Source organism: Rhinoraja longicauda, chromosome 28, assembly GCF_053455715.1.
Source record: "Rhinoraja longicauda isolate Sanriku21f chromosome 28, sRhiLon1.1, whole genome shotgun sequence".
NCBI lineage: Eukaryota > Metazoa > Chordata > Chondrichthyes > Rajiformes > Arhynchobatidae > Rhinoraja > Rhinoraja longicauda.
Window position 1 is genome coordinate 24,271,525 of NC_135980.1, and position 27,794 is coordinate 24,299,318.

Here is a 27,794-nt window from a genome sequence, read left to right on the forward strand (position 1 = left end):
CGCAGTCCATTTATATATAGCAAGATTCCCATAAATAGCAAAGTTATAACGATCAAATCATCTGGTTTGTTTTATTGATTTTGGTTGAGAAAGAAACATTGGCTAAAATATCAGGAAGAACTCCTCCGCAAGTTCTTCCTAATAGTGGCATGGGACCTCTTTTAGGTATCAGAATGCAAACGGGTATCAGTTTAAGTTTTCATCTGAAAGGTGGCATCTCCAACAATACCTTACTCAGTATTTCACTGAATTGTCAACCTAGTTTTTTCCCCTCGTGCCTCTAAAGCCAAACGTGAACTCATCATTGTCTGAGAATGTTACCTATAAGCCACAGCTGACAGCTCCTCTGACCTTGCATCTCAGCCCTCAACAGCAATTGGCCTCAATTTTCCTCTTCATACCTTTGGGACCTGAGAGTCTCTATGACTGCAACAAATAATTGATTAGTCTAAATTACCAGTTCTGTTTTTACAAATATCTAAAAATTCTCACAGCCGAGAAGCATTGAAGGATATAAATATCGTTGAATCCACAATTTCGAAAGATTTTCTCTGTCCAACAGTATCCTCTATCAAGATATCAGATTTGCATTTTCTCAGTTAACCTTTGATAGTGTTATATACCGTTGGTGCTGCCTTTTGCATAAGACATTACATTTAGACCACCAATTTTTCCATTTGTCCATTGAAGGCACTGACTGAATTGAGCCCTTGATCCCTTCCAGTACTTTGTCTTTTAGTTATTACTCAAATGTGTAACTAGGGAATGAGTATCATTTGGCTCAGTATGGGGTAGTTAGCCTCTCAGTTATTAAAGAACTGGAAGGAACACATCAAATATAATACCAATATCTACACCGAAAAGTAAAAATAAGCTTTAACACAACTGATGATTTCTCTTCCCAAACTCCTCTCTCCTTTGAGATATTACATAGAAGTTATTTTTATCATAATAATCACCAGCACGATGGTTCAGTGGTCGAGTTGATGCCTTACAGCACCTGAGACCCAGGTTCAATCCTGACCGTGGATGCTGTCTGTACAAAGTTTGTACGTTCTCTCTGTGGTCTGCATTGGTTTTTCCCAGGGTGCTCCGGTTTCCTCCCACTCTCCAAAGACTTAGAGGTTTGTAGGTTAATTGGCCCTGGTGTGTGGGATCGTGCTAGGGTACAGGGTGATCGTTCGTCGACGGGGACTCGATGGGCCGAGGGGCCTGTTTCTGCACCGTATCTCTGAAAATAAATTGTTCTAGTAACTCTTTATTTAGAGAGCTGAGGCTGCTGTGACTCACTTGGGATGTTTTCAACATTAAAAAAGACTATTAAAGATGCCATGTGAATGTGATTTGCTGGTGTCATTTCAGTTGAGGGAACTTTCTCTTTAAGAAAAGTTCCCTTCTCCAACCTTAGCAATAAAAAGTTAAGAATCTTCTCTAGCATGTGGCTGAAACAGTAGGAGCTGAGATTCCTTACACTACGCAGCAGCTGTCACATTGTGCGGGGTGAGATCACATGGGCCAATAAAGTGTTACTGAACTGTACTCGTGCTGACTCACATTGACAGACATGTGGCAGTAATGAGAATGATTTTACACTGTAGTCCATCTGCTCATGACTTCATAAGCAAAACTGTACACTTTTACTGTGAGATGGTCATTCAAATTTATTTACTTTGTTTGATCCACATTTTACTTGTAATTCTTTTTGACAATTTACTCTGGGATTTGGCTGCACAGTGACTCGTAGGGCTTTGCTGAAATATTCAAACAGAATTCCAAAGGTGATGGGTTGATTTTGTTCTCTTGAAATCAATGTGTTTGCTGCATGGAATTACACTCCACATACTTTTGCAGCACAGACCAAATTAATTTTCTCTCATATGACATCATTGATTTCCATCAACATTTACTCTTTTCCTCTCTTTTGCATTACCCTTAAACGCATCCTTGATGCTCATCTCAACCACTTAAATGATAACCAGTTCCACATTCTAAATTATACTCTGAATAATGAAGTCTCCTCTGAATTCTTTATATGATTTATTCATGACCATTTTATATTTATGCCCCCAGACATAGAAATATTAGCTGATAACGCAGAGCATTATTCATTCAGAACTACATGACTGAAAACATGTACATTAGGTGGAATGAATCGTGATAATGACCATTTTGGGGTAATTCACAAAATACAACTAGGCCTTTCTTGACTAGCATTGGACTTGCAAATTCAGGGATATTATTCCCCATACCAGGAAAACTGTTTAATTTATTCCCCAGAAATTATGGTCATTGAGACAAATATCTTTTAATGGTGAATCACCCTATAATCACCCTATGATATGTCTATCACCCAATAATTATCTCTGCACCTCACTTTCTAACTCCTTGACGAACCAATGGACCTGACCTTCAAAGCGCCCAAGCCTTAACGGCATTGGTCCCCTGAGATTCCTTCTGAATGCCCTGATCCCTAAAGGTTCCAATTCATAGGAAGACTATGATACATTGGAGCCATGATGTTTCCAATGGTCCAATCCTCTAAAAACTTTCCAACTCACTAGTTTTTCAATTCCCCAAGGTCTTGATCACCTGACATCCTGATGCCCTGATAGCCCCAAGCTCATGGGCACCTAAGACTCCGACCCCCTCCTTATTACCCCAATTTCCCTATCATTGATTTCCCTCTAAAGACTGCAAACTTCAACCCCAAATGTATTTTATCCCTGATACTTTAACAGCCAGCTGTATCATCACCCCCCCCCCCCCCAACCCTGAAGCTGTCTATGCACTCAAGAATTATGATAAACATAAGAAACATGCAAAGGAATAAGTAATTTGAACCCTCATGCCTTCTCCTTATTGAAAAATATATTCTATATCTACTACATTCTCTGATTTTTGTAATGACCTGCGTAGAGTTAAACTTGGCAGAGAAACCTAAGCAGGCAAAAAGGAATGGCAAGGCGAGTCTGAAATAAGTGTAATTATTTCATTCTTTGAAAAAACAAAAAGTAACTTTCAGGTTCAGTGCACAGTTCATTCTCTCCCCCAACCCACACCAACATCTACCTGGGAACTTACAAAAAGCCAGAACACTTTCCATTAGGTTCCAGATATGACCATATCCTTGCACCATTTCTGTTGTTGCCTGTGGTCCTTAACTGCCTTATTCAAGTGAAACAGCATTCTCTGTTATTTAATAGTGGGCCAATTGAATAATTCAGACTAAGGGAATCAAGTGATTGAAGAATAGGCGAGGAAAGTAGAGTTGAGATTTAGGAGGGGACATATGATATTGTTCAGTGATAGGGCAGGCACAATGGGAAGGATGACCTATTGCTGCTCGTATTTCTTAAGTTCCTTACTAAATACTGGAGACACAGTTGTTTAAAGCCTCTCACCGACTATTCTCGTGTACCATCGCAACCTTAAATTAGGCCCCAGGTGATGTGTGGTCAATTGAAGAAAGAGTTACTGAAGATCAAGATCTCAAACCCAGCTCAAAGGTTATGACAAAAGTCTGAAGAAGGGTCTCGACCCAAAACGCCACCCATTCCTTCTCTCCAGAGATGCTGCCTGTCCCGCTGAATTACTCCAACATTTTGTGTCTATCTTCAAAAATTATGACTTTCCATGCAGCAGTGACCTTGCCCTCATATGTTCTTCTGACCCAGACTACCTACTAGCAGACATCTCAATACACTCGGAAAATAGCATTTACATTGTCCCAGCAAAATCCTCCAAACTCCCTGCAAGAATGAGAAAACTAATGTTAATGCCCTCTCTTAGTCTAATATCCCCAATATTAAGAGTACTCTTAATCTGCTACATCAGGCATGCCACATCATGGCTGACGCAAGACTTCTGAAACAGACCTTTTATTCTGAGTTTTATAATGGAGGAGATTACCAGAGAAAGAGATGTAAGGATGTGCTCAAAATTTATTTGAAGAAGTGCAACATCCCCAAGGAACCTCTGGCACACAACTGCTCAAAGTGGAGAAGAAGCTTTCAAGATGTTTTTTAGTACCTCAAGGCCATTCATTGGGTGCACATGGAAACCCTGCATAAGAATCGGAAGGAATGCACTACCTCACGGACTAGCCAGCTGCCCACTCTGTCAACCACCACTTGGCACATTAGTTGAAGGATCTGTAGTTCCCATATTGTCTGCAACAGCCATTACAGGACACCCCAAAAAATAAATCTAAGCAGGTCATCCTTGATCTTATGGAATTGTCTCGAAGAAAGTTGAGAGAGCATCTTTTTGTCATAGATGATCCTATTAAATGATTTGCACATATACCCATGGGATTTATTCACAAAATGCTGGAGTAACTCAGCAGGTCAGGCAGCATCTCAGGAAAGAAGGGAATGGGTGACGTTTCGGGTCGAGACCCTTCTTCAGTCTGAAGAAGGGTCTCGACCCAAAACGTCACCCATTCCTTCTCTCCTGAGATACTGCCTGACCTGCTGAGTTACTCCAGTATTTTGTGAATAAATACCTTCAATTTGTACCAGCATCTGCAGTTATTTTCTTATACCCATGGGATAGTGAGCTGGTATCCTAACTGTGTTTTTTAAATCTCAGGAGTGCAAAGGTCATTTGCTGTAGTTTGCCTAATTTACTGTAGGAGAAGAAGCAGCTCAGCACAAATGAATGAATAATCATCCAGATGGTGCCTTTGCTCACTAAACCAATGGAAAACTCTCCTCAGCTTAAAGTAAGTAAGTAGTTTATCAAACCAAACACTCTAACCTTTCAACCAATTTTGTTAACGCTGCAGTCAACAATGTCTTACTTCTCATCTTCCTGGTAACTTACCAAATTTGGTCTCTTCCTCAGAGTAGATAAGGATAATTTAGAGTTTCCATTTAGGGGTCTTACTTACCCTTTCCTGATATCCAGAGTTTTCTATTTGTCCCTGGCAATTTTCTGCCCATTCATTTGAGCAGAATGTGGAAAATATCGAGCTCATATACTGAAAATCCTGGTTGAAATCTATGACTGAACAACCAGCACTAGTAAATGGAAGGGATATTATATGAGTTTTGAGTTGTATATTCAATGACTGCTCTTCTGTGTATAACAAAAAGGCTAGCAAATACATCATCCCACATGAAACAGAGTTAATGCCATGTGTGCACGGAAGTGATCAAATACTTTTTACACCAAAGGAAAACCAACATGAAACATGCATTTCTCATTTGACTGGGCATTAACACAATTACTGGATGCCCACTCCTTTGAAACCAATCTAAATGATTCAAAGCCAAATGACTATTATCCTAGTCTAGACAATGCCGGGTAAGCAGAGTAGTGGTTTCTGCTCATGGTACATGGAGATTGTGATGAAGGGTTGGCCTATTTCAGAGGTCTCTTTTAAACATGCTAGAGGAACCATACGGAGCTGCTACTTATATTTGCTTTGTAACAAAATACACCTTTTCACCCCATGGAAAATAATATGTCGAAGAGAAAACAGGACAAGAGATAATTGACCTATTAATTCTGTTTTTTGCTTCACAAATTCTGCCTGGGTTGCTATTTCTGGCATTTTGTGTTTTTACAATGGGAGAAGATACTCCACTCCATTCAAATGGGCTGACATTGATTCCATTACCAAGAATCTAAATGCAACACAAACATTTTAAGTGGTTTTAGCTCAGTGTCCTGCTGTTTGAGTCAATAATTCTGAAGAATTGGAGAGTTGTTTTCACCAGAAGTACAGGCACATCTTGCCTGCGGCATGCAATAATTTGCACAACAAATTTGGCTTAACCTGTTAAATGATGAATGTCTTTCACAGCTTCCAGTTTGAGATTCCTCCAACCCCCCCAACCCCTACCTCCCCTCCCCACCACCCCCCCCCCCCTTCACTTCCCACCCCTATTTTTCCATTTCTCATCCCCATCCACGTTCAGACCTTTCAGCTTCCCAAGCACCTTCTCCTTAGTAATAACAACTCCATGAACCTCTGCCCCCTGACTCTCTTGAATTTCTGGCACATTGTTGGTGTTTTACACTGTGAAGACTGATGCAAAAAACTGATTCAATTTGTCTGCCATTGAGTCAAATAGTGATACAATGCGGAAACAGACCCTTCGGCCCAACTTGCCCACACCGGCCAACAATGTCCCAGCTACATTAGTCTCACTTGCCTGCGTTTGGTCCATATCCCTCCAAACCCGTTCTATCCATGTACCTGTCTGTCTCTTAAACGATGGAATAGTCCCAGCCTCAACTACTGTACCTCCTCCGGCAGCTTGTTCCATACTCCCACCACCCTTTGTGTGAAAACGTTGCCCCTTAGATTCCTATTAAATCATTTCCCCTTCACCTTGAACCTATGTCCTCTGGTTCTCGATTCCTTTACTCTGGGCAAGAGACTCTGTGCATCTACCTATCATTCCTCTCACAATATCATTCCTCTCATGATATTGTAAACCTCTAAGATCCTCCCTCATCCTGAATAGAGACCCAGCCTATTCAACTTCTCTCTATAGCTCACACCCTCTAGTCCTGGCAACATCCTCATAAATATTTTCTGAACCCTTCCAAGCTTGACAATATCTTTCCTGTAACATGGTGCCTAGAACTGAATACAATACTCCAAATGCAGTCTCACCAATGTCCTTTACAACTGCAACATGACCTCCCAACTTCTATACTCAATACTCTGACTGATGAAGGCCAATGTGCCAAAAGTCTTTTTGACCACCTTATCTACCTGCGATTCGACCTTCAAGGAAACCATGCACCAGCGCACCTAGCTCCCTCTGCTCTACAACACTCCCCAGAGGCCAACCATTCACTGTGTAGGTCCTGCCCTTGTTAGACATCCCAAAATGCAACACCTCACACTTCTCTATATTAAATTCCATCAACCATTCCTCCGCCCACCTGGCCAATTGATCCATATCCTGCTGCAATCTTTCACAACCACCTTTATTCCCCATCAAATGTATGCAGCTCATAAACTTGTTTTCAACTAGAACCCAATCCAATTTGCTTGTTTTTACAGCTTACTTCCTCAATTTAAAAGCAGAGTAGCAGGCTTAGCTTGTTCCACTGAAGTTTGCTAGTTAATTCATTCCAGGTGTTGCTATTTCATTGTTTTTAAAATGTTGAATAGTGCTGTAAACTTATTTTACAATTTTGGTTCAAAATATATTCGAAGAACTACACTGCCAAATTTCAGGTTATGCATTAGGATAGATATTATTTAACAAAGCTATTACTTGGCTTTTTTCAGGGTATATCAAAGTTACCTGAACTAAAGATGTAAACTTATGGAGCACAGAGTATGTCAATAGCCTAGCTTTGGAAAGTGGTCTGTGGGGATAGAGTTGCAGAATCAGCTGTGTTTCCAGGAAATGGCTTCAGACTGTCTATATCCTCCATAATTCCAGGCAGAGTCCTTGCATTACCCACCCTAATTTATTTACACCCATAGATGATTTATTCATGGTTATTGTGGTAAATGTGTCACAAACAGTTGAGCTAAGTTGTACAGTGGTGGAGAATCTCAGTTTCCAGTAAACACAAGCTGTCATCTGTAGAGAATATGAGATATGTCATTCCTTCTATAGCTTCTCTTAGTGCTTCCTAGAATAACTGAATTACATAGTGGCATGACCAGAATGAGTTTGAAATTCATCTTTCTGGCACAGTCCGTCCAACTGACTCACTTCAGAATCATCCTGCTCCTCAGTTCTGCTTTAATCATAGAGGCACGAGTGCATCCACTGAGTCAGATGATTATGACTTAAGTGCCTGATCTAATGTGACATTGCCACACAGTGTGGACGCAGGAGACTGCAGAGGCTGGAATCAGGTGCAAAAACAAATTGCTGAAGGACTCAGCAGGGGAAGCAGCATCTGCCGAGGGAAATGAATGATTGCATTTCAGGTCAAGACCATTTATCAGCACAGCTGACAAGGGTCTTGACCAGCAACGTTGACTGTCCACTTCCCTCCACAGGTGCTGCACTGAATTTTTCCAGCATTTTGTTTGTTTTTAATTGCAACACAGTACTAATAAAGCTCTGTTCTGTTATACTTAACCAGACAAATGGTCTTTTATCTCATTGCATTTGTTGTGCCTTAAAACTTTAAAAATGGCAATTATCCAAAATTACAACAATGACTATTTTAAAATAACTTTGTTGGTTGTAAGATGTTTAACTGCCTTAATGTAAAGAACCATCCTGAAAGGTTCTATGTAAATACAACTTGATTATTACTATTTAATTCCTACATTCAAACTGATTTTTGTAGGTGCTTACTTTAACACTCCTCTCCCTTTGTTCTGTTCCTTTCGAAATGCCATTCACAGCTTCCAGTTTTGACAAACACTTCCATCATTTAATTTGGAAACTAAAACTATAAAGGAACATATTGCTAGTACTGAAATTTAGTGGTGAGGTAAAAGTGATCTACCTCCATAACAGAGCAGACACGAGGGCAAGTTTACATCTTAAATTCTGTGAACTTTGATATTCCCTCAAAAAAGCCAAGTTATAGCTTTGTTAAATAATATCCATCCCAATGCATAACCTGAAATTTGGCAGTGGTTATTTGAATATCACCAAGTCAGAAATGGCCTGCTCCTGTCTCTGTTTAAATCCTGTTATCTCAAGTCAACAATTTTTCATCAACAGGTTGTCCAGAAAGCTTAACACCTTTTCTCCTCTCTACAGATGCCAAGCACTCAGAGCATATTCTGATTTAATTTCAGATTTCCAGGAAGATTTCTGTAATATTTTACATTCATATCTCAACTTGCACATGTGTATCCACAGACACTCTCGTGCTACGAAATCTCTCTGTCATGCTGTTTTTAATTTGAGAATTCCACCATCGGCACTATTTTGCTATTTGATCACATTTAACCTGCAAATAATATATTTTCATCCAGTCCAAAATTCTAGAGCTTCTTTCAGTCTCCCACCAGTTGATGGCGTGTGAAATCCACCCCCCATTTCCACCACCATCCTCCAACAATTTGAACCTATGTTATGCATTGGACTTTGCTCTTGTTCGGGAACAATTACGAAGGATTGGTGGGAGCTGGGAGAACGTGATCATCACATCTGACTCGGAAACAGGATATAAGTTTTAAAGTTCACAAGCCGTGCGTGCGTGCGGGTGGGGAGGAAAATGAGGCATAAATGACAAAAGGACAAACAAACGCCTTGGTTTTGAGTAACTATTTACCTGTCTCAGGTTAAGAAGGTAGGAGAATTTTGTTTAAATAATAACGAAAGGCTGAGAGGAGATTTGGGTGAAAGGCTGTTGAGGTTGAATGTGGTGGTTTGGTTTGGTTTGTTGTGGGTGGGCGGGTGCTGGCGCCGTCGCCTTCTCCGCCGCCCGGGGTGACCCGTGCTCGCTCCCGCGCTGCAGCCGTTGGGCTGGCATCGCATCGCATCGCTCGCTCGCGCGCGCGGCCGGCCGGCCGTTGGTGCCGCCAGGTGTGGGCGGGGAAAAGGTGGCGGCCGCGGCGGTGGGCGGCTTTCTTTGACGCCCCGGTGTTTTTATTCGACGACTCCGACGCGGATAGACACAGCCCGAGGGAGGTAACTGGATTTCTGACTGTAATGTGACCCTTCTCTATCGGTTGGTTCGGTAAGTAACTGTCAAACGAGGCCCGGGACTTCAGATGGTTGACGCAAACAAGCAGCAACTTATTAGATTTTCGGGTCGGGATTCAGACTGACTTGACATCGTAGTTTTGTTTGATGGACTGTGTGGGGTGGGAGGACCCGTTGCTCCTCCCGTGCAGCAGGTACCTTCTTAGACTGACTAGACTGGGGACAACCAGTGGGTCTTGGTCTGACATTTGTGCCCAGTGTAGACGTGATAGAGTAGATGTGGATGCCCCACTTGTGGCTCACTTGGAAAACCGCTTACCATCAAGTCAGAAATCTGTGGGTTCAAGTCAAGACCACTCCAGGAGGTTTGAGCATACATTTTCTTTAACACTCCATTTCCCATTCCCATACTGGCCTTTCTGTCCTGGGCCGCCTCCATTGCCAGAGTGAGGACACACGTAAACTGGAGGAACAACACCACATATTCTGCTTGAGTAGTTTACAAGCCAAAGGCTAAATTCTACAATTTTAGAGGTACTGGAACAAACCTTTCTGCCTCACGATTCCCATTCTCCCCTGTGCGCCACCTGGACTTGCACCTATTTCTCCCCCACCCCACCCACTTAGATTCCTTCCTCTGCCTCCGCAATTTGCAACTTCAATCTTTTTGTCTCACACCTAATGTTTTTTTCAACTCCAGCGTTTGTCCAACCATCTGCCCATCAAAATTCCCCATCACCTGTGTTCACCTATTAACCTGCTACACTCTGTCCTGCCTCTCCTCTGTCCCAGCTTTCTTTCCCCCCACAATCAGTCTGAAGAAGAATCCTAACCAAAAACGTTCCAAATCCTGGTTCTCCAAGGATGCTGCCTGACCTGCTGAGTTATTCTAGCTCTGTGTCTTTTTTTTGTAAACTGGGATCTGCAGTTCCTTGATTTCTACATAAAACTTTGTTGGCTCGGTTTGATTATGTTAAGCTTTTATAAATGACCAGCTATTTTGGCATCAGTTCTTCCAGCTCCCACCAAGGTGACCCTTGCATCAATGGTGGAGGGGATCCTGAGAGTTGGGATCTACATACATTTGGAGAAGCAGAGACTGATTAGGGATAGTCATCATGGATTTGTGTGTGAGAAATTATGTCTCACCAATTTGATTGAGATCTTTGAACAGGTGACCAAGGAGGTTGATGAGGCCAGTGCAGTAAAGATTGTCGCATGGACTTTAGCAAGGCATTTGACAAGGTAGCATGTTGTAGGCTAGTCTGAAAGGTTGTTCGTATGGGATTGAGGGTGAGCTAGCCAACTGGATAGAAAATTAGCTTGAAGGTAAGAAGCAAGATGGTAATAGAGGATTTCTTTTTTGGACTTGAAGCCTGTAACAACTGGTGAACCACAGGCATTGGTGCTGGATCTGCTGCTGTTTGTTATTTATATTAAGGATTTGGATATGAATATAGGTGGTGGTGTCAGTAAGTTTGTGCATAACACTAAAAACTAAGTGGTAATGGATAGAGAAGAAGGTTATTTTGTGATTACAATGGGATCTTGATCAACTGGGCCAATGAGCCAAGGAATGGCAGATGGAGTTTAATTCAAATAAATGGGAGGTGTTGCATTTTTGTAGAAAACAAGAGGGCAGGAATGGCAGGGCTGTGGGAAGTGTTGTAAACACATTCCTCTGGTTACTGTTACAAAATTTCTATGAAGGTGGTGACACAGGTAGACAGGGTGGTGAAAGCTTGCCTTCATTTGACAGTGTATTGAGTACATGAGTTGGGACATCAAATTACAGCTGCTGAAGACATTGGAACGGCTATATTTGGAGTACCGTGTACAGTTCTGGTCACCCAAGATACAGGAATGATGTGATATCTTGAAGCGGAATCACAATCTCAAAATAAGGGCCAGTTACCTCTTCACCAAGAGAAATGTGTACCTTTGGAATTCTCCGTCTGGGATGGCTGTGAAGATTTAGTATATTTAGTTATGGTAAATAATTTGCCATAATCTCATTGAATGATAGAATAGTTGCTTTTATTTCTAGCATTGTCTTCCTTTACACTTTTACCAATGATACAACAGGAGAGAGGACACAAGTTGACTGGAGCAGGTTATTTGAGGAGAAAGGAACATCAGCCAAGTGGGATGTTTTTAAAAGTGTGCTGAAAAAAAGCTCAGGATATGTACATCCCTGTTAGAGTGAAGACATGACCAAAAAGGTCGATGAGGGCAGAGCTGTAGATGTTGAATACATGGATTTCAATAAGGCATTCGACAAGGTTCCGCATTGTAGGCTGCTCTGGAAGGTTAGATCACATGGGATCCAAGGAGAGATAGCTGAATGGATAGCAAAATGGCTTCATGGAAGGAAGCAGAGGGCGATGGTGGAAGGTTGCTTCTTGGACTGGAGGGCTGTGACTAGTGGTGTGCCTCAGGGTTTGGTGCTGGGCCCGTTACTGTTTGTCATCTACCTCAATGATTTGGATGAGAACATGCAGGGTAAGATTAGCAAGTTCGTTGATGATACAAAAGTGGGAGGTTTTGCAGATAGTGAAGATGGTTGTGAAAGATTGCAGCAGGATCTTGATTGATTGGCCAGATGGGCTGAGGAATGGTTGATGGAATTTAACACGGAGAAATGTGAGGTGTTGCATTTTGGGATGTCTAACAAGGGCAGGACCTACACAGTGAATGGTAGGCCTCTGGAGAGTGTTGTAGAGCAGAGGTATCTAGGAGTGCTGGTGCATGGTTCCTTGAAGGTCGAGTCGCAAGTAGATAAGGTGATCAAAAAGACTTTTGGCACATTGGCCTTCATCAGTCAGAGAATTGAGTATAGAAGTTGGGCACTAATGTTGCAGTTGTTTAAGACGTTGCTGAGACCGTATTTAGGGTATTGTGTTCAGATTTTTTTAGATTTAGAGATACAGCGCGGAAACAGGCCCTTCTGCCCACCGAGTCCGCGCCGCCCAGCGATCCCCGCACATTAACACTATCCTACACACACTAGGGACATTTTGTACATTTACCCAGTCAATTAACCTACATACCTGTACGTCTTTGGAGTGTGGGAGGAAACCGAAGATCTCGGAGAAAACCCACGCAGGTCACGGGGAGAATGTACAAACTCCGTGCAGACGGCGCCCGTAGTCAGGATCGAACCTGAGTCTCCGGCGCTGCATTCGCTGCAAGGCAGCAACTCTACCGCTGCACCACCGTGCCGCAAAATTTTATCATCAGTTCTGGGCACCATGTTATCGGAAAGATATTGTCAAGCTTGAAAGGGCTCAGAGAAGATTTACGAGGATGTTGCCAGGACTAAAGGGTGTGAGCTATAGGGAGAGATTGAGTAGGCTGGGTCTCTATTCCTTGGAGTGCAGGAGGAGAGGGATGATCTTATGGAGGTGTATAAAATCGGGTAGATGCACAGAATCTCTTGCCTAGGGTAGGGGAATCGAGTACCAGAGGACACAAGTTCAAGGTGAAGGGGAAAAGATTTGATAGGAATCTGAGGGAGAACTTTTTCACATAAAGGGTGGTGCGTGTATGGAACAGGCTGCCAGAGGAGGTAGTTGAAGCTGGGACTATCCCAATGTTTAAGAAACAGTTAGACGGGTACATGGATAGGACAAGTTTGGAGGGATATGGACCAAACACAGGCAGGTGGGACTAGTGTAGCTGGGACATGTTAGCCGATGTGGACAAGTTGGGCCGAAGGGCCTGTTTCTACCCTGTATCACTCTATGACTCTGACAATTATAGCTGAGAAATTTACCAGCAGTTACTCTTATAAATGTGAACATTGAAACTATTATAATGTAATTCTACAAATGCAGCCAAGACATATAACTTTAAAATGAGAACTTGTATCATGTTTGCATGACCTCATCTAATTACTTCCTTGTCTTCTAGCCTTTGATTTGAAGGCAACACCTGGTCTTGACCATCCACATATTACTGGCAGAAAAAGTAATGAAAATGCATGTATTTAAAATGATCTCCCACCTTGGGCATCTAAAAATGTGGCCATACATAATGCAGGAGATTGCCCAGTGTTTATTTAAATATGAAACAAATTTGTCAAGTTCATCGATACATGGACAGGAAGGGTTTAGAGGGGCATGGGCCAAATGCAGGAAAAATGGGACTAGCCCAGAATGCTAACTTGGTAGGCATGGACAAGTTGAGCCAAATGGCCTTTACAGCTCTATAACTCTCTGATTATATGAATGGCAGGTCTGAAAAGAGGAAATTATCATTATCTATTTATGCCATTAAATTTGAACACTACATCTAATTACAATGGTTTCATGCGGATTTGCAGGTTCGGTAGAATATTCACCTCATGCAAAGCACTTAACAGCAAAACAGTTTCAGTTTAGTTTATTGTCACGTGAAAAGGCACAGTGAAAAGCTTTTGAGTGCAAACAAACTTCTTGATTGTTTAGAAAAGAAAATGAGCTGAAATTCATTTATAAATATGTTCTGCTGTGATGAAAAGTCTGCCTAGTAATTATTCTGGAGTGGGTTCATTCTGTTGTTAAAGCTATTCCACAATCTGAACTTTTACCTCTTGCACCACTTCCTTTTCTGTCTGCAGTCTTAGAATATATCTGTATTGCTGAGCTTTAAATGCATATTCTTTCCATTTACTTGGATGTTGCCACTCTGTTGCCAAATTAATTTGTGTGTCTTTGTTACTTCCATGTTAGTTTGTGGTGCTTTGAAATAAATAATAATTTTCTTATGATCCACATTGGTAAGTGCATTATTTTAAAGTTGCATTTTTATTTACTTTGGGTTTAAGGATTAAAGTTCAGTACAGAATTGAAGTTAATGTTATCCTAACATGAGGACTGGTAAAGAAACTATTAATTTCTTTAAACTCATTGCTACCCATGCCTGCCTTTTCTGAGATGCACATTTTATCTTCAGGTTGATGCATTTTTCAAACTTGGGAAATGTTTAGTGGCATTCCCTGTGTTAATCATTACCTGTTTCAGACTCTTTGTCCCAACTAATTTTTCAGTGGTTCTGTGAAGCAGAAAATACACTACCAATACCGTTTCATTGTATGGTAGGTGGTATCATATTTCTCAAACATCTGAACTTTGTTTCAGTTACTCTGCCTGTTAAAGATCATAATAACCATTGCCTGGCTGTTAAAATTAGATCAGGAAATAAAATAAAAATGAAACCGTATCAGGTTAGCTCAATAAACACGTCAGTTTTCCAGCTTTAAAAAACTTCTAAGATTTTAATTGGTTGAGATGTTGCAAAACTAGTTTGAGTACCTTTTGGATCTGTTTAGCGCTTTTAAATCCACAAGATAATTGTAATTAAAAGGATATTCTCATGCTAATAACTAAACCAAACCTGTTGGTTGGTGCACGGATGCTTGATCATTCGAAGATTTATCACCCTTAATAAACCATTAAGAGCTTTCACAATCTGTGAACTAAATTTAACTTTCCAGTTTTAAAGGGATTAAACTTATCCCATTTCAAAATTCCTACTTTTGTCATTCTGAAAGATAATATTAAAAAAGGATTGGAAAACAATGAAAACTTGGCAGGTATTTGTGTTGTGAATAGTTGGAAAAGAATAAAACTTTAGAGAATATTAGAGGGTTGAAACTTGCAGGAGCAACATGTTTATATATGGAACTTTAATAAAAATGTTAAACTCTGATTAAAACAATAAATAGACAAAGTCCAAACGTGTCTTATTTGGAAACAATCCTTTGAGTCAAAAGGTTAAATATATTATGCTGTTGTACACAGAATTTGAAGTCAAGAGCCTTAATTTGCAATCAAACATTAATTGAAATGTTTCTGGCCAATGTTATTTTTCAAAGCAGCACCACAGAATAGTAGAAATTTGCAGTATATAAGGAGCCCGCTGTGGTGAAAATCCTGAGCAATTTAGGTTATTCCCACTTCCTAGCTTTCTGTACTTTGCCTTGTAGGTAATTTAGTGATCCCATTTATTCAAGTCTTGAACAGAAAGCATAGGATCAGTATCAAAGGCATTGTTATAGCATCTAATAATGTGACAGCACTTGGCTTCATTTTAATAGCATTTTATAAATTGAGTGCCTGCTGGTGCCTTATAGATTTTACCCCACCTTAAATCATTGCCTAAATGAAATAAAAGGAACTGATGCAGTGAATAAATGTATTTATATAACATCTTATCACATAAAAGTTCTTAGACCTTTGCACAGTGAACTGCTGTTTTATTGAGTTCTGGATCTTAACATAACCAGAGTTTAAAACACAACATAATTTAATCGTCCTATTCCAAAATGAAACATAAATGTGGCGCTACAGCAAAATTATTAGAATGTAAATAAATGTTTGACTTGCCAGTGTTGTTCATATCCTTTTACTGGAAAGGAAAACAACTTTAATAAACTGTTTCTTTATTGCTCTGCATGCATGGTCCTTTAACAAGGTGTGGTATAAATACAGTCTAATGGATAACCAGACATTAGATATTATTTTGCTTTCTATTTATTCTTCCTCTCACCCCTTCAATACCCAGATAAATCTAGATAATTATAATTTTAAGGATATTTGCAGATTCCTCAATCCTTGTAAAACCTAAGTCCCAGCCCAAATAGGTTTGCAAATACATATACATCTTCTTTACTACTTGTCGCTCCACTGCGATTTCTCTTCAAGGTATGTCCACTTTGAAGAAGTTCTCCTCCTCTAGGTCCCGCCCCCCTGACACCCGAAACGTCACCCATTCCTTCTCTCCCGAGATGCTGCCTGACCTGCTGAGTTACTCCAGCATTTTGTGAATACATATACATCAGCCTAGTTCAGGCTGGCCTGCGGTGATTTTACTTTGACTTTTATTATGGTTCTTACTATCACGGATTAACTACTGTACTTGCACAAAATGTTGACTCAAAATCATCAACGTTGAAGAAGTACATTGACCTTTATCAGTCAGAGTATTGAGTGAGTATAGAAGTTGGGAGGTCATGTTGCAGTTGTGGTGAGGCTGCATTCAGAAGATTGTGTTCATTTCTGGGCACCATGTTAATGGAAAGATATTGTCAAGCTTGAAAGGGTTCAGAAAAGATTTACAAGGATGTTGCCAGGACTAGAGGGAGTGAGCTATAGGGAGAGGTTGTATAGGCTGGGTCTTTATTCCTTGGAATGCAGGAGGATGAGGAGGGATCTTATAGCGGTGTACAAAATCATGAGAGGAATAGATCGGGTAGATGCATAGAGTCTCTTGCCCAGAGTAGGGGAATCGAGGACCAGAGGACATAGGTTCAAGGTGAAGGGGAAAAGGTGAAGGGGAATTTGAGGGGTAACCTTTTCACACAAAGGGTGGTGGGTGTATGGAACAACTTGCCAGAGGAGGTAGTTGAGGCTGGGACTATCCCATCGTTTCAGAAACAATTAGACAATGGATAGCACAGGTTTGGAGGGATATGGGCCAGGCGCAGGTAAGTGGGACTAGTGTAGCTGGAACATTGTTGGCCGGTGTGGGCAAGTTGGGCCGAAGGGCCTGTTTCCACACTGTATCACTCAATGACTCTATGATTCCATAACCAAAACGGTTGATCATTTAATGCGAACTTTCAAAAAACCTTACATATGTAAGCACATAAAAAATATGGCAGAAGAAGGCAGAGCCAGATAATTCTTGCATGGAGTCTTCAATTCAAGACTATGAAAGCCTTTCATCTTTCATATTGCTGATGCTTTTGGGCCAACAGAAGTGCATCTTTACAATTCTAGAAAGTTTGTGGGATTTCAGTAAGCCTGGCAGAGTGGATTTAATTGTAACAGACAACTAAAATAAGTCATTGGGAAGGCTAATTGAATGCTGGCTATTATTTTAGGGGTTTAGATTATAAAATATGGAAGTTGTACTATCAATGTATGAGACACAAGTGAGATCATATTGAGAGTAGAATATACTATTTTGGTCCCGTTGGTTAAGGAAATATAGCGACATTGGAAGCAGTTCAGATAATATTCACTAGGATGATTCCAGATGTCACACGGTTGTCATGAGAAGTTTGAGAGGTTGGGTTGTACACATTGGAGTTTGGAAGGATGAGAAGAAATTTAATTGAAACATATAACATTCTTAAGGGACTTGATAGGGTAAATTTTGGGAGAATGTTTCCCCACATGATAATGTCAGGGATCAAAAAGCATAGTCACAGAATAAGAGGGTGTCCATTTAAGACTAAGGTGAGGAAGAAAATCTTCTCCCAGTAGGTTTTTTGGAATTCTTGGTTCCAGAAAGCTGGAGACAGAATTCTTGAATTACACAAGGCTGAGATAGATAGATTTTTAATTAGTAAGAAAATCAAGTGTTATACAAATACAGCAGGAACACGAATTTGAGGAATGATGGAAAAGTCATGATCTTCTTGAATGGCGGGGTGGGGGAGTTCTGTTTTAATGACCGTGCCAGGATATTTGACCGTGAGATGTGACAAAGAACTGGAAGCCATCAGTGCAATACTGATTATTCCCATTCCCAGTTGGTAGTATTGGTTCAGTGAAAATTCCAGACTTTTCTTTTTCCTTCCCACCTTGTTTAACTCTGTAATGTAGGGTCATTTTTTTCTTGGAAAACAGATAAGATAAAGAGGAGACTTAGTTCGATTAGGCTATGAATCTCTATACAATCAGCCATGTGCAGGAATTGGAATTTATTTACAGAACTTCATCTTTGGTAAAGGATAGATTAAACTTGAGTACATTGCATCATTTTTTTAAATACATGCACTAAAGTTCAAGGAAGGACTGCAATAGATCAGCCCTCTCTGTTAACCTCCAGTAGCCAGAATTGTTTTAAAAATGTACACTAAAAACATCTTTTAATTGGAATATTTCTCTGTCAATAGCGAAATACTTTGAAACTTCAGAACTGAAAAGAAACACAGTGTTACTTGAAGGTAGACACAAAATGCTGGAGTAACTCAGCAGAACAGGCAGCATCTCTGGAGAGAAGGAATGGGGGACTTTTCGGTTCGAGACTCTTCTTCAGACCGTGTTACTTGAGCCTTTCAAAGGAAGATTCTTACCAGGGGCAACAATAGCTTGCTTTTTCTCCTTTTATATGACACAGAAGCGGAAAGGCTTGGTATTCCATGCATTAGTTTTGGATTTTTCTGCATTTAAGTAAGGCTGTGAAAATATTTAGACATTTCCATGTTTTCTAAAGAAACAACATCGATGAAGGCTTTAATAAAGTTGGTTAAATTTACAAGGTTTAAATTTTAAGGCATTTTTTTTGCACTGAAGAATGGAAATTCAAACCAAGATATTTAACAGCAGCCTCTATTTCAGGTTAATGCTTCATGGAAGATTCCACCAACCTGTGATGAAAAGATACAACCTAGCCAATTGTTTTTCATGTGGATCTCTACTTTTTAATGCCATTACCTGAGAAGATAATTCAAATTTGGCACAATGGTATTGATAATTGTGGACCCCGGACCTGCAGATCACCACCCTCTTCAGTGGTTCTTGAAGCTTTTTGAAGAAATTACAAAATTTCACCTTAAATGTGTTTCCCAATAGTACATCTCCAAAGCAATAGATATCCAAAAACAGACACTGAAAATGCATGTATTGAAAATGCTTAAAGGCTTTGGGTTTCTATTTTATAATCTGCTGATTAGATTTCTACTGCATTCACAAGCCTCTTATGCACTGGATTGTACACCAAGAAAAACTATAAATTATGAAGGTAAGAGGCAGCTTATTGTATTATACATTATATTGATTATATCAAATGACACTCTATTCATCTTCACTCGTAAACTAATGGTACTTTGTAATAATATGGATTGGTCTGTTTCTCATCCAGTTCCTCTGATCTGGATGTGAATTTGAGAACAGAGAGGTCAGTATGAGACTAGGATGGTGAATTAAAGTTGTAGGCAACCAGAAGCTAGATGTACTCTTGCAGACTGAACACACAAATTTGCAAGGCAATTACCCTCCTGTGCACCCTCCTTCTATACTCTACACCCTCCCTTTCATCCCTCTGCCTGCCCCCTCTACCCATTGTCCTCACTACCCCGCCCCTTTTACTGTCCCAACCCCCACCCCCTCTGCTCCCCCCATCTCCTTCTCTCCCCCACCCTCTCTCCCTCTCCCCCCCAACCCTCTCTTCCCCTGCCCTGTCCTCCCCCACCACTGGTATTGCCTAGCCTGTTAGGCAAGATCCGCAGTGTTTATTAGCAACGCAAAGCAGAGACAAGTAAGCAAATCTGCTTGAAATTGTTGCTGTAACACATTCGGTATTGTCCTGTAAAATATATTCCGTTTGATCAGTTCTCAGAAACTGAAAACTAATTCATTTTCTATCTTTCCCAGTTCCGATAAAGGACCCGAAACATTAACTCTGTTCCTCTTTGCATGGAAGGTGCTGGACCTGCTCAATGTTTACAGCATTTTTAGTTTTTATTCTAAATTTCCAACATCTGCAGTTTCTTTGATTTTTATACTAAAATTGAATGTACATCCATCAACACATTATTTACATTTCACGCCTATATCAGGTATAGGTGTGTCATACACGGTCATACAAGTTCATACAATGCCCAAAATTGGAATTATAATTCTATTGTGCAAAGATTGCACTTCGTATTCTAACTAATCTGTATATTGGCAAACTTAACGTGCAGCGCATCTGATTTAAGAATTACCTCAAATATTATCATTTAACATTTTTGGCAAGCTTACATAGATTTATTTTTTACTTTTTATAGATTCAAACTTGAAAACATTTGCAGAACAAGGAATCTCTAATTATTCAACATTACTGCTAAGTGAGGAGCATAACCTGTTGTTAGTAGGAGCAAGAGATGCCATTTTCGCTCTCAACATTGAAAATATTTCAAACTCCATTTCACAAGTAAGAATATAAAGCAAAATCACTTTACTTTGTAGTTCACCCCCACTGGTTTGAATATCCAAATTGCTAAAAATACAGAATAATAATACAGAAAAATACTAATGGCAAAATGGGGTATAACACAAGGTCAATGATTTCTGAAGTCTCATATTTATATCCATTTAACACTGTTTACATCTTTAAATTTCTATATGTCTTTTGTTGCTCATGAAATTCCTGCTTGTAAGAACTTTGTGAAGGTAGCTCCATAGTTTGCCTTTAAAATTATTGTACAACTGCAGAAAAGTCCTTTACTTGTCATATTTTATTCTGTCATTTTAACGGGAATGGCAGGAAAAGCAACCTATTACCTTTTCTCTGCTTGAAAGTCAATATTTAAATGCCCAGTGAAGCTAAGCATTGCTTAACTATTTGAATTTCCATGCATATTCTAATGATACTATGTAAATTAATAAATAGGAAAGTATGTACAATCAGTTGAGTTTGAGACTGAAGGACTTCTGAATCCCATTGAATTATAGATTAGTGTGTTTCCAAGGCTTTGTGAAGAGCATTTTTCAGTGCTATGGGTTTCTTTAAAGTCCAGTTGCAAGCAAAGCATAGGCCCATTAAGGAACTGCTAATTTTGGGACAGCATTTGCAGGATTGTTTCACTTGTTCACTTCAGGATATGATGGCATACATGTCAATACTATAGGGGATTTTTAAAAATGTGCAGAAAGGGATTAAAATGTCATTTTCAATGAAAACATGAGAAATGTGAATAGATCTAGCGGCATCAAAAGGAGTTACTTCAGAGGTTATCTCGTTCAAACATTCTAGTCCCCATAGTTTGTCTTTTCATTTTGAGTCTGCTCTATACCAAAATAAAATTGCTCCATCTTGTATCCTTAGGTTATGCAATATTTTGTTAACCCCTAACTCTTGCAAATAAAACGTTGTCCTGTAATCTTAAAAGAGCAAATGCTTGATATTGAAAATGGAGTACTTTTTTTTGCCTTATCTTTTATTATAAAATATTTCTTTGGTGTAATTTAAATGACAGGAAAATGTTAAGTGCCAAATAATTAAATTTTAATATAAGGTGAAATAAGATTAGTGTTTGTTTTAAAAAGTTCATTTCAAAATTTATTTTGCCATATGTGCCGGTGATATGCACACAAGATGTGAGGAAAGAAATGAGAGGTCTTCAATGTGCTTGAGCATAGCAACAATCTCTTTTGTTCGGAGAAACATCTGTTGATAACCATGTTCACATGAAGTGGCCGTTGCTAATGGGATAATTGACCTTGGACATTGACACTTTAAAATAATTTTGTTTATGCTTTGTGCAATGGTAAAAAGTGTAGGAACAGAAATGTAGTGACAGGGTTCGAACTTGTATGTGGGAACCTGTGTGACAAAAAAAATAACAAAACAATCATCATGTGAGAATAAATATACTATATGTATTGGTGTTTTAATTTGTAATTAATAATTGAAGTGAATAACAATAAAATATTCACTATTTTACTACACGAAAATCTTAAAGACATAATGTACCATGGGATTATCATGTTGCGTTTGTACAGCTGATTAGGATGAGTCTTTTCTACAGAGGGCAGGAAGTTGCTGTGCTGTTATGTCTTTGTTTTGGAAACTCTTTCAGACTTTGGCAGAGTTTCTTTAACCAAGGTCAGTTACTGTTGACTGTAATTTTGTGACAGGGGCCAGGGCTTAACTTACAGGGAACAAGTTGTTTCAGGTTTAATTTGGAACGGCTTTCTAAGTAGAACCTCAGATTTATGGAAGTGTTTCATCAGGTTTTATGTGTTTGTGGAAGGAACAGGGACACAAGTTATTGTTGTTACAATAACATGCCTCTGGTTAAACATTTAGGTTATAATTGTCATTGCTAAAACAATAAATAATTTCATGAAAACAATCTTGCTTCAGAAATCTAAATGAATATCTTCGGAAATTGTAGGGACTAGAAAAAAGAGCAGATAAAATTCAGCAACAATTCAGTAAAATTCAATAAACAAGCCAATAAATAGTTATTGTCATGGGATTAGAGAAGTGTGGTGTGTAGTTACTGAGAAAGTATGAGGCAACTCCTATTTTAGGAGCACCTTAGGGGACTATATTTAACTTTAAAGGATAGTGGCATAATCCTGTTATGAGAAATTGTAAAACGTAAAAACACATAAAACACTTGTCGGGTTTGCTATAATCAGGATAATTTATTACAAGAAGGAAGCTAAAGTTTTAATTGATCAGGACCATTTTTTGCAGAATCTCCAGTGCAAGGCGAGCATAAATTCTGCAGGGGTCGGTGTTGAGTCTGCTATTTTTCATGTTATATATTAATGATCTCGGTGATGGCATTGATGGCTTTGTAGCCAAGTTTGCAGATGATACGAAGGTAGGTGAAGGGAATAGTGGTGAGGAAGCAGAGAGTTTGCAGAAGGACTTGGACAGGTTGGGAAAGTGGGCAAACAGGTAGCAAAGAATGTTTTATTGTCATATGTCCCGAAACGGAACAATGAAATTCTTGTATGCTGCAGTACAACACAAATGTATACATACTACTCTGTAAACACCATAATAAACACCAACAATATTAAACAAACACAATAATAGTACAAAGGCAAAATCAATGCCTCCAAGTCTAAGTAATTTGGAGCTTATTTGGAGGTTGTGTGTTTAATGGCCTGATGGTTGTTGGGAACAAGCTGCTCCTGCATATTGGGGTTTACAGTTTTCAGGCTCCTATACCTTCATCCCAATGGCAAGAGTGAAATTAGAGTTTGGCCAGGGTGGTGTGTGTCTCGGATTATGCTGTCTGTCTTTTGGAGGCAACAACTCCTGTAGATCCCTTCGATGGTAATATTCTGTGCAATGCCTTTGTTTCTTACAATTCCAAAGCAAAAGACCCATATATAGAATTTTTCAGCTTGAAAAAAATATTTCAGTTTGGGTTTTTTAAATAGCCACATCCTCAAAAGACAAGCTTCATATTTCAAGATAGAAAAGACAGTCTCTACTAAAGGCTAGCACAAGAGACTGCAGATGTTGGAATCTTTCACTTTAAAAAAGAGCTGCTGGAGGAGCTCTGCGGGTCAGGCAGCATCTCTGGAGGGAAATGGACAGTCAAATATTTGGGTTAAGACCCTTGACTCTTTCAGTCTAGATGAAGGGTCATGAACCTAAATGTCGATAGCCCATTTCCCTCCGTAGATGCTGCCTGCCGCTGTTCCTTGAGCAGCTCTTTTTTTCCTGTACAATAGGCTACTGAATTAATTGGTACTTTGATTTTATACTCTTGTGAGGTTCTGTTTCAGGAATTGACTGGTAGTGGTTCTATCAATCAATCTTTTTAGTACAACTTATTAACCACCAGTTTTCTGGTGAATATATAAGAAATGCAACGGACACTAAATCATTAAAAAATCCAATGAGCAAGTACAGAGACTTTCAGTAAACCAAACCATTTCCAGTAGTTCCAATTTCATACAAGTTGATACAATGTTCTGATACATTAAACTGTACAATCTGTTCTCCCTTTTAAAGCGCTGCATAATAATTTATGTCTGCTGGAGCCAAGGCCAAATGTTGTCCTTCTGCACCATGGACTTGGAACTGCTCAGATTATGATAAACTTAATTTTAAAAATGGGGATCATGGGGGCTGGGGGGTTGGAGAAGAAGCTTGGCTAGGGTAAAGTTGAGATTTACCTGTTGGTGCAATTGGGAAGTTAGTCTCAAAATGCACTCGGAATTACACTGGTTATGTAACAGTTCAGGTTTCTGCTTGGAAAAATCAAACGTTTCCATGAATTCAGAAGTGTAGTCTTTTCTTTGTATTAAAATGTACATTCTTTTTGATGAAAAATAGAAATGGTGCTTTTTTAATATAAACACAGTTTTATCACAAAATGTTTATGAGTCCATCTCTGCATCTAGAAGAAACCTGCCTTCAAATCTCTATAAACGGACCCCCCCCAAAATATACTGAATCAGTGTACTGTACATTGGTCAGTTTCTTGATACCAGAAATGTACTGCATGCATTCTGCCCAAGAAAATAACAGAATCAGAAAACGTTTCCCAATTGGTTCAGTTTTGCAATATTAACTTTAGAGCTGCAACAGTCCTGGTCTGGCAAATGAAATTATGAATCAATGTAAAAGGTTAGACAAATCCAGCTTCAAACATTTAATGCTGTAAATCACTGAGGATTTAAATTCCCTGATTCTTTGCATTCTTCCTATTCATTTTGTTTGTTTTGTGACAAAATTAGTGTGAAGGGTGGAAATTCAATTTCTCCCTTATTTAATTATATTTTTTAATATTTAACAAATTGTTTATATGTAGAAATTCAATTTAATATAAATATTTAAAGATTAGGCATTTGATGACTTTTAAATAGTTGCTATAATGTCTGTTCTTATTCTTTAATGTATGTTGTGTTTGTTTTTCCCTTGAATTCATTTTATAAATGCATTTTATCAGTAAAATTTAGTCCCAGGTATGGTTCATATTACTTGGACTGCTTAATATATCTTGTTCCCACTTTTTTATTTTCAGAATTCCATGAGTATTTAATACCATGAGTTTTCAATTCTATTTAAAGTCTTCCAAGCTTGCCTGAATAATGACTCTCCTCATTCTTAGAATTGCACAATTACATATCTAACTGCCCCTTTTCAGGTGATGTGGACTGTCTCTGAGCAGAAACAGAAAGAATGCATGTACAAAGGAAAGTCGCAAGAGGTATGGTGTAAAATCATTAAATGTTCAGTGGGGATGTAGTAGCTATGGATGAAAAGCAGAAAACAGCAATTCTAGGCATTTCAAATTATGTTAGGTTCATTGCAGCTGCATCTCGAATATATCATAGTACAAAAGTTTATTATAGCAAAGTTTTTGTAAATTATTAATCACTATAAATTTAGTCTTTTCAACAGAAACGGAAAATGTGAGATTTTCAACATGAATGCAATCATTTGGATCAAAATTATTGAAATTTGTTCAATAAAACAAAAGCAAAAGTTTATTTTTAGATGCATCTGGGGTATAACTTTCAATAGGCTTTTGAGATGGCCATCACATAGTAAACCGAAATAGGAGTACCCCTGGAAGTCAGTCTTTCCACCCTCTAGATTGCAGACTGATTTACTTCTGCTTTTATTTCCTCATTGTTGGTGTGTAATAGCACATCATATGCTACATCTAACACTGGTATCATTAAAGAACTGTACTGCAGTATTTCACTCAAATCAATGATTGTGTAATCAATTCAAATGTGTACTTTCAGTGTAACATAGTTTAACGTTCGTTTTTGCATAACCAGCAAGGCAATGCAGTCAATCAACATTTACGGTTTCTTCTAATTACTTCTGTTCTTTCTCAATCCCCTTTACGAGAACATTGTACATTGCCACCTCCTGCAATTGTAAGCCTTTTTAGTATGTAGATTTGTTGTTATAGGTTAGTAATCAAGTTTAAATTTATTATTTATACTTTGGAAGTATTGGTTAGAGCCTCTCCAGTAAATGTACACCAGGTCCTCAGAGTGAGGAACTATTTTAATGTCCACTTGGTATTTATCTGCTCTGTAGCATAATGTAAGTCAATGCTATAGCTTTTTAAACATCAAAATATGGGAGCGGAAATGTGAATTTCAGTTCCTGAGAAGGGTCTTGACCCGAAACGACACCTATTCCTTTTCTCCAGAGATGCTGCCTTCTTTCCAGAGATGCTGAGTTACTTCAGCTTTTTATTTCTGTTTTCAGTTCCTGAGTGTTTTGCTGCACAATGCCTTATTAATTGAAGGGGAAATACTGTTGCGGAACAAGAGCTTTAATTCTGCAGAGATCTTTGGCCTTTTCTTAATTAACAAAAAGTTTAATGTGTAAAAATCAGAACCCAAGTCAGTCCACTTAGAAGCTTCAACCGCAGTAAAAATCCACTCCACTCATCATTTGTGGTCCCCACTATCTATTTATCTATATACTAAAACTCTCATTTGTTTGTTTGTTTGTTTGTTTGTTCCTCAACTACAACCAAAACGGTGCACGATAGTGTGACAATTTTAGGCCCACCTTACTCACAGCCATCCCTTTGGCGCTAATGGAAGAAGTTTCATTGAAATCGGTGTTATATATTTTCAAGTTATTCACATTTTAAAGTTTAAATATCTCCTAGGAAGGAAGGGAGGGAGGGAGAGGGGGAGGAGGGGGGTTGAGGGGGAGGGAGGGATAGGGAGGGAGGGATAGGAGGGGAGGGGGGGGAGGGTGTTGCACCAACGCAGGAGAGATTTGGGCCCACTTGGTGTAGTATATATTACTAAAACTCTCATCTTGTATGTTCCCGAAATACAGCCAAAACGGTACACTATAGCGCAACAAGTTTAGGTCCACCTTACTCACCATTCGCCTGGGGTGTGCAGTAGCAAGTTTTGTTATATTTTAAAAGTAATTCACTTTATAAACTTTAATAAACTTTATACTGTGAATGGGACAAGTCATTTTGATCTAATACTTCCGTGTTTGGCGTCAATGGGAACCCAACGGGTCATATATCAGATCGCCATTTTGAGATCGCCATTTAGATCTAATGTGGTGTCACAACGGGGAGGGTTGCCAGGCCCGACGGCGGCAGTGGTGCTGGGAGAACCGGCGCCTGTCCCGGCATGCCCCCTGCCTGACCTTCCTCCTGTGGTGCAGCATGGCGGCAGAGAGAAGGTCAAAGGAGATGGCGGCCGGCAGGACGAACATAGTGCAGCTCCTTGCGGCCACTCTCCTGCTGCTGGCTGCCCGGGGCCGGGGTGAGTGATTCCCTCTCCCCCCTCGCTCGCTCCCGGCCCCGGGGGAGACTCCCCGGCCGCCACAGCCTGGGATATACCCTGGGGTCTTGCTGTGCACTTTTGGAGTGGGGGAGGGGAGGGTGCTAGAGCAATGCAGGAGAGGTTTGGACCCAACAGGTCCACAGGTCATCTAGTATGATTTAAAATCAAGAATGTACAAATGATCTGTGTGAGTTGGCTTAAGAAGTTCCCTGTTTCGCTATTGATATATATTTAATTTTTGCATTACAGATTGATTGCCGTAACTATATACGCATTCTCCACTGGTTAAGTGAAACTAGAATGTACGTTTGTGGAACAAATGCATTTCAACCAACATGTGATAACTTGGTGAGTACTCGTATAGGGACATGTAATATATATCCAAAAGTGAATCAATAAAATTATTTAAGATGGGCTGAATGTAAAAATAGCTGTTTGAAGTTCACTGAAACCTCACTAGGCC

General features: G+C 39.5%; 1 protein-coding gene across 3 annotated transcripts in view; it reads left to right on the plus strand.

Annotated features, from left to right (window-relative positions):
- The first annotated feature begins 9,130 nt into the window (after positions 1-9,130).
- The window catches only part of LOC144607041 (semaphorin-4E-like), a 40,264-nt gene continuing 21,600 nt past the window's right edge, over positions 9,131-27,794 (plus strand). The window contains exons 1-5 of one of the 3 annotated variants that reach the window (XM_078423601.1): positions 9,140-9,237; positions 18,926-19,328; positions 20,356-20,501; positions 25,192-25,254; positions 27,581-27,679. In XM_078423601.1, the coding sequence (XP_078279727.1) occupies positions 19,202-19,328; positions 20,356-20,501; positions 25,192-25,254; positions 27,581-27,679 (435 nt within the window). In that variant the 5' untranslated portion in view covers positions 9,140-9,237; positions 18,926-19,201. Of the gene's footprint in view, positions 9,238-9,463; positions 9,628-18,925; positions 19,329-20,355; positions 20,502-25,191; positions 25,255-27,580; positions 27,680-27,794 lie in introns of those variants that run through there. The other 2 variants (XM_078423600.1, XM_078423602.1) reach the window with 2 other exon arrangements.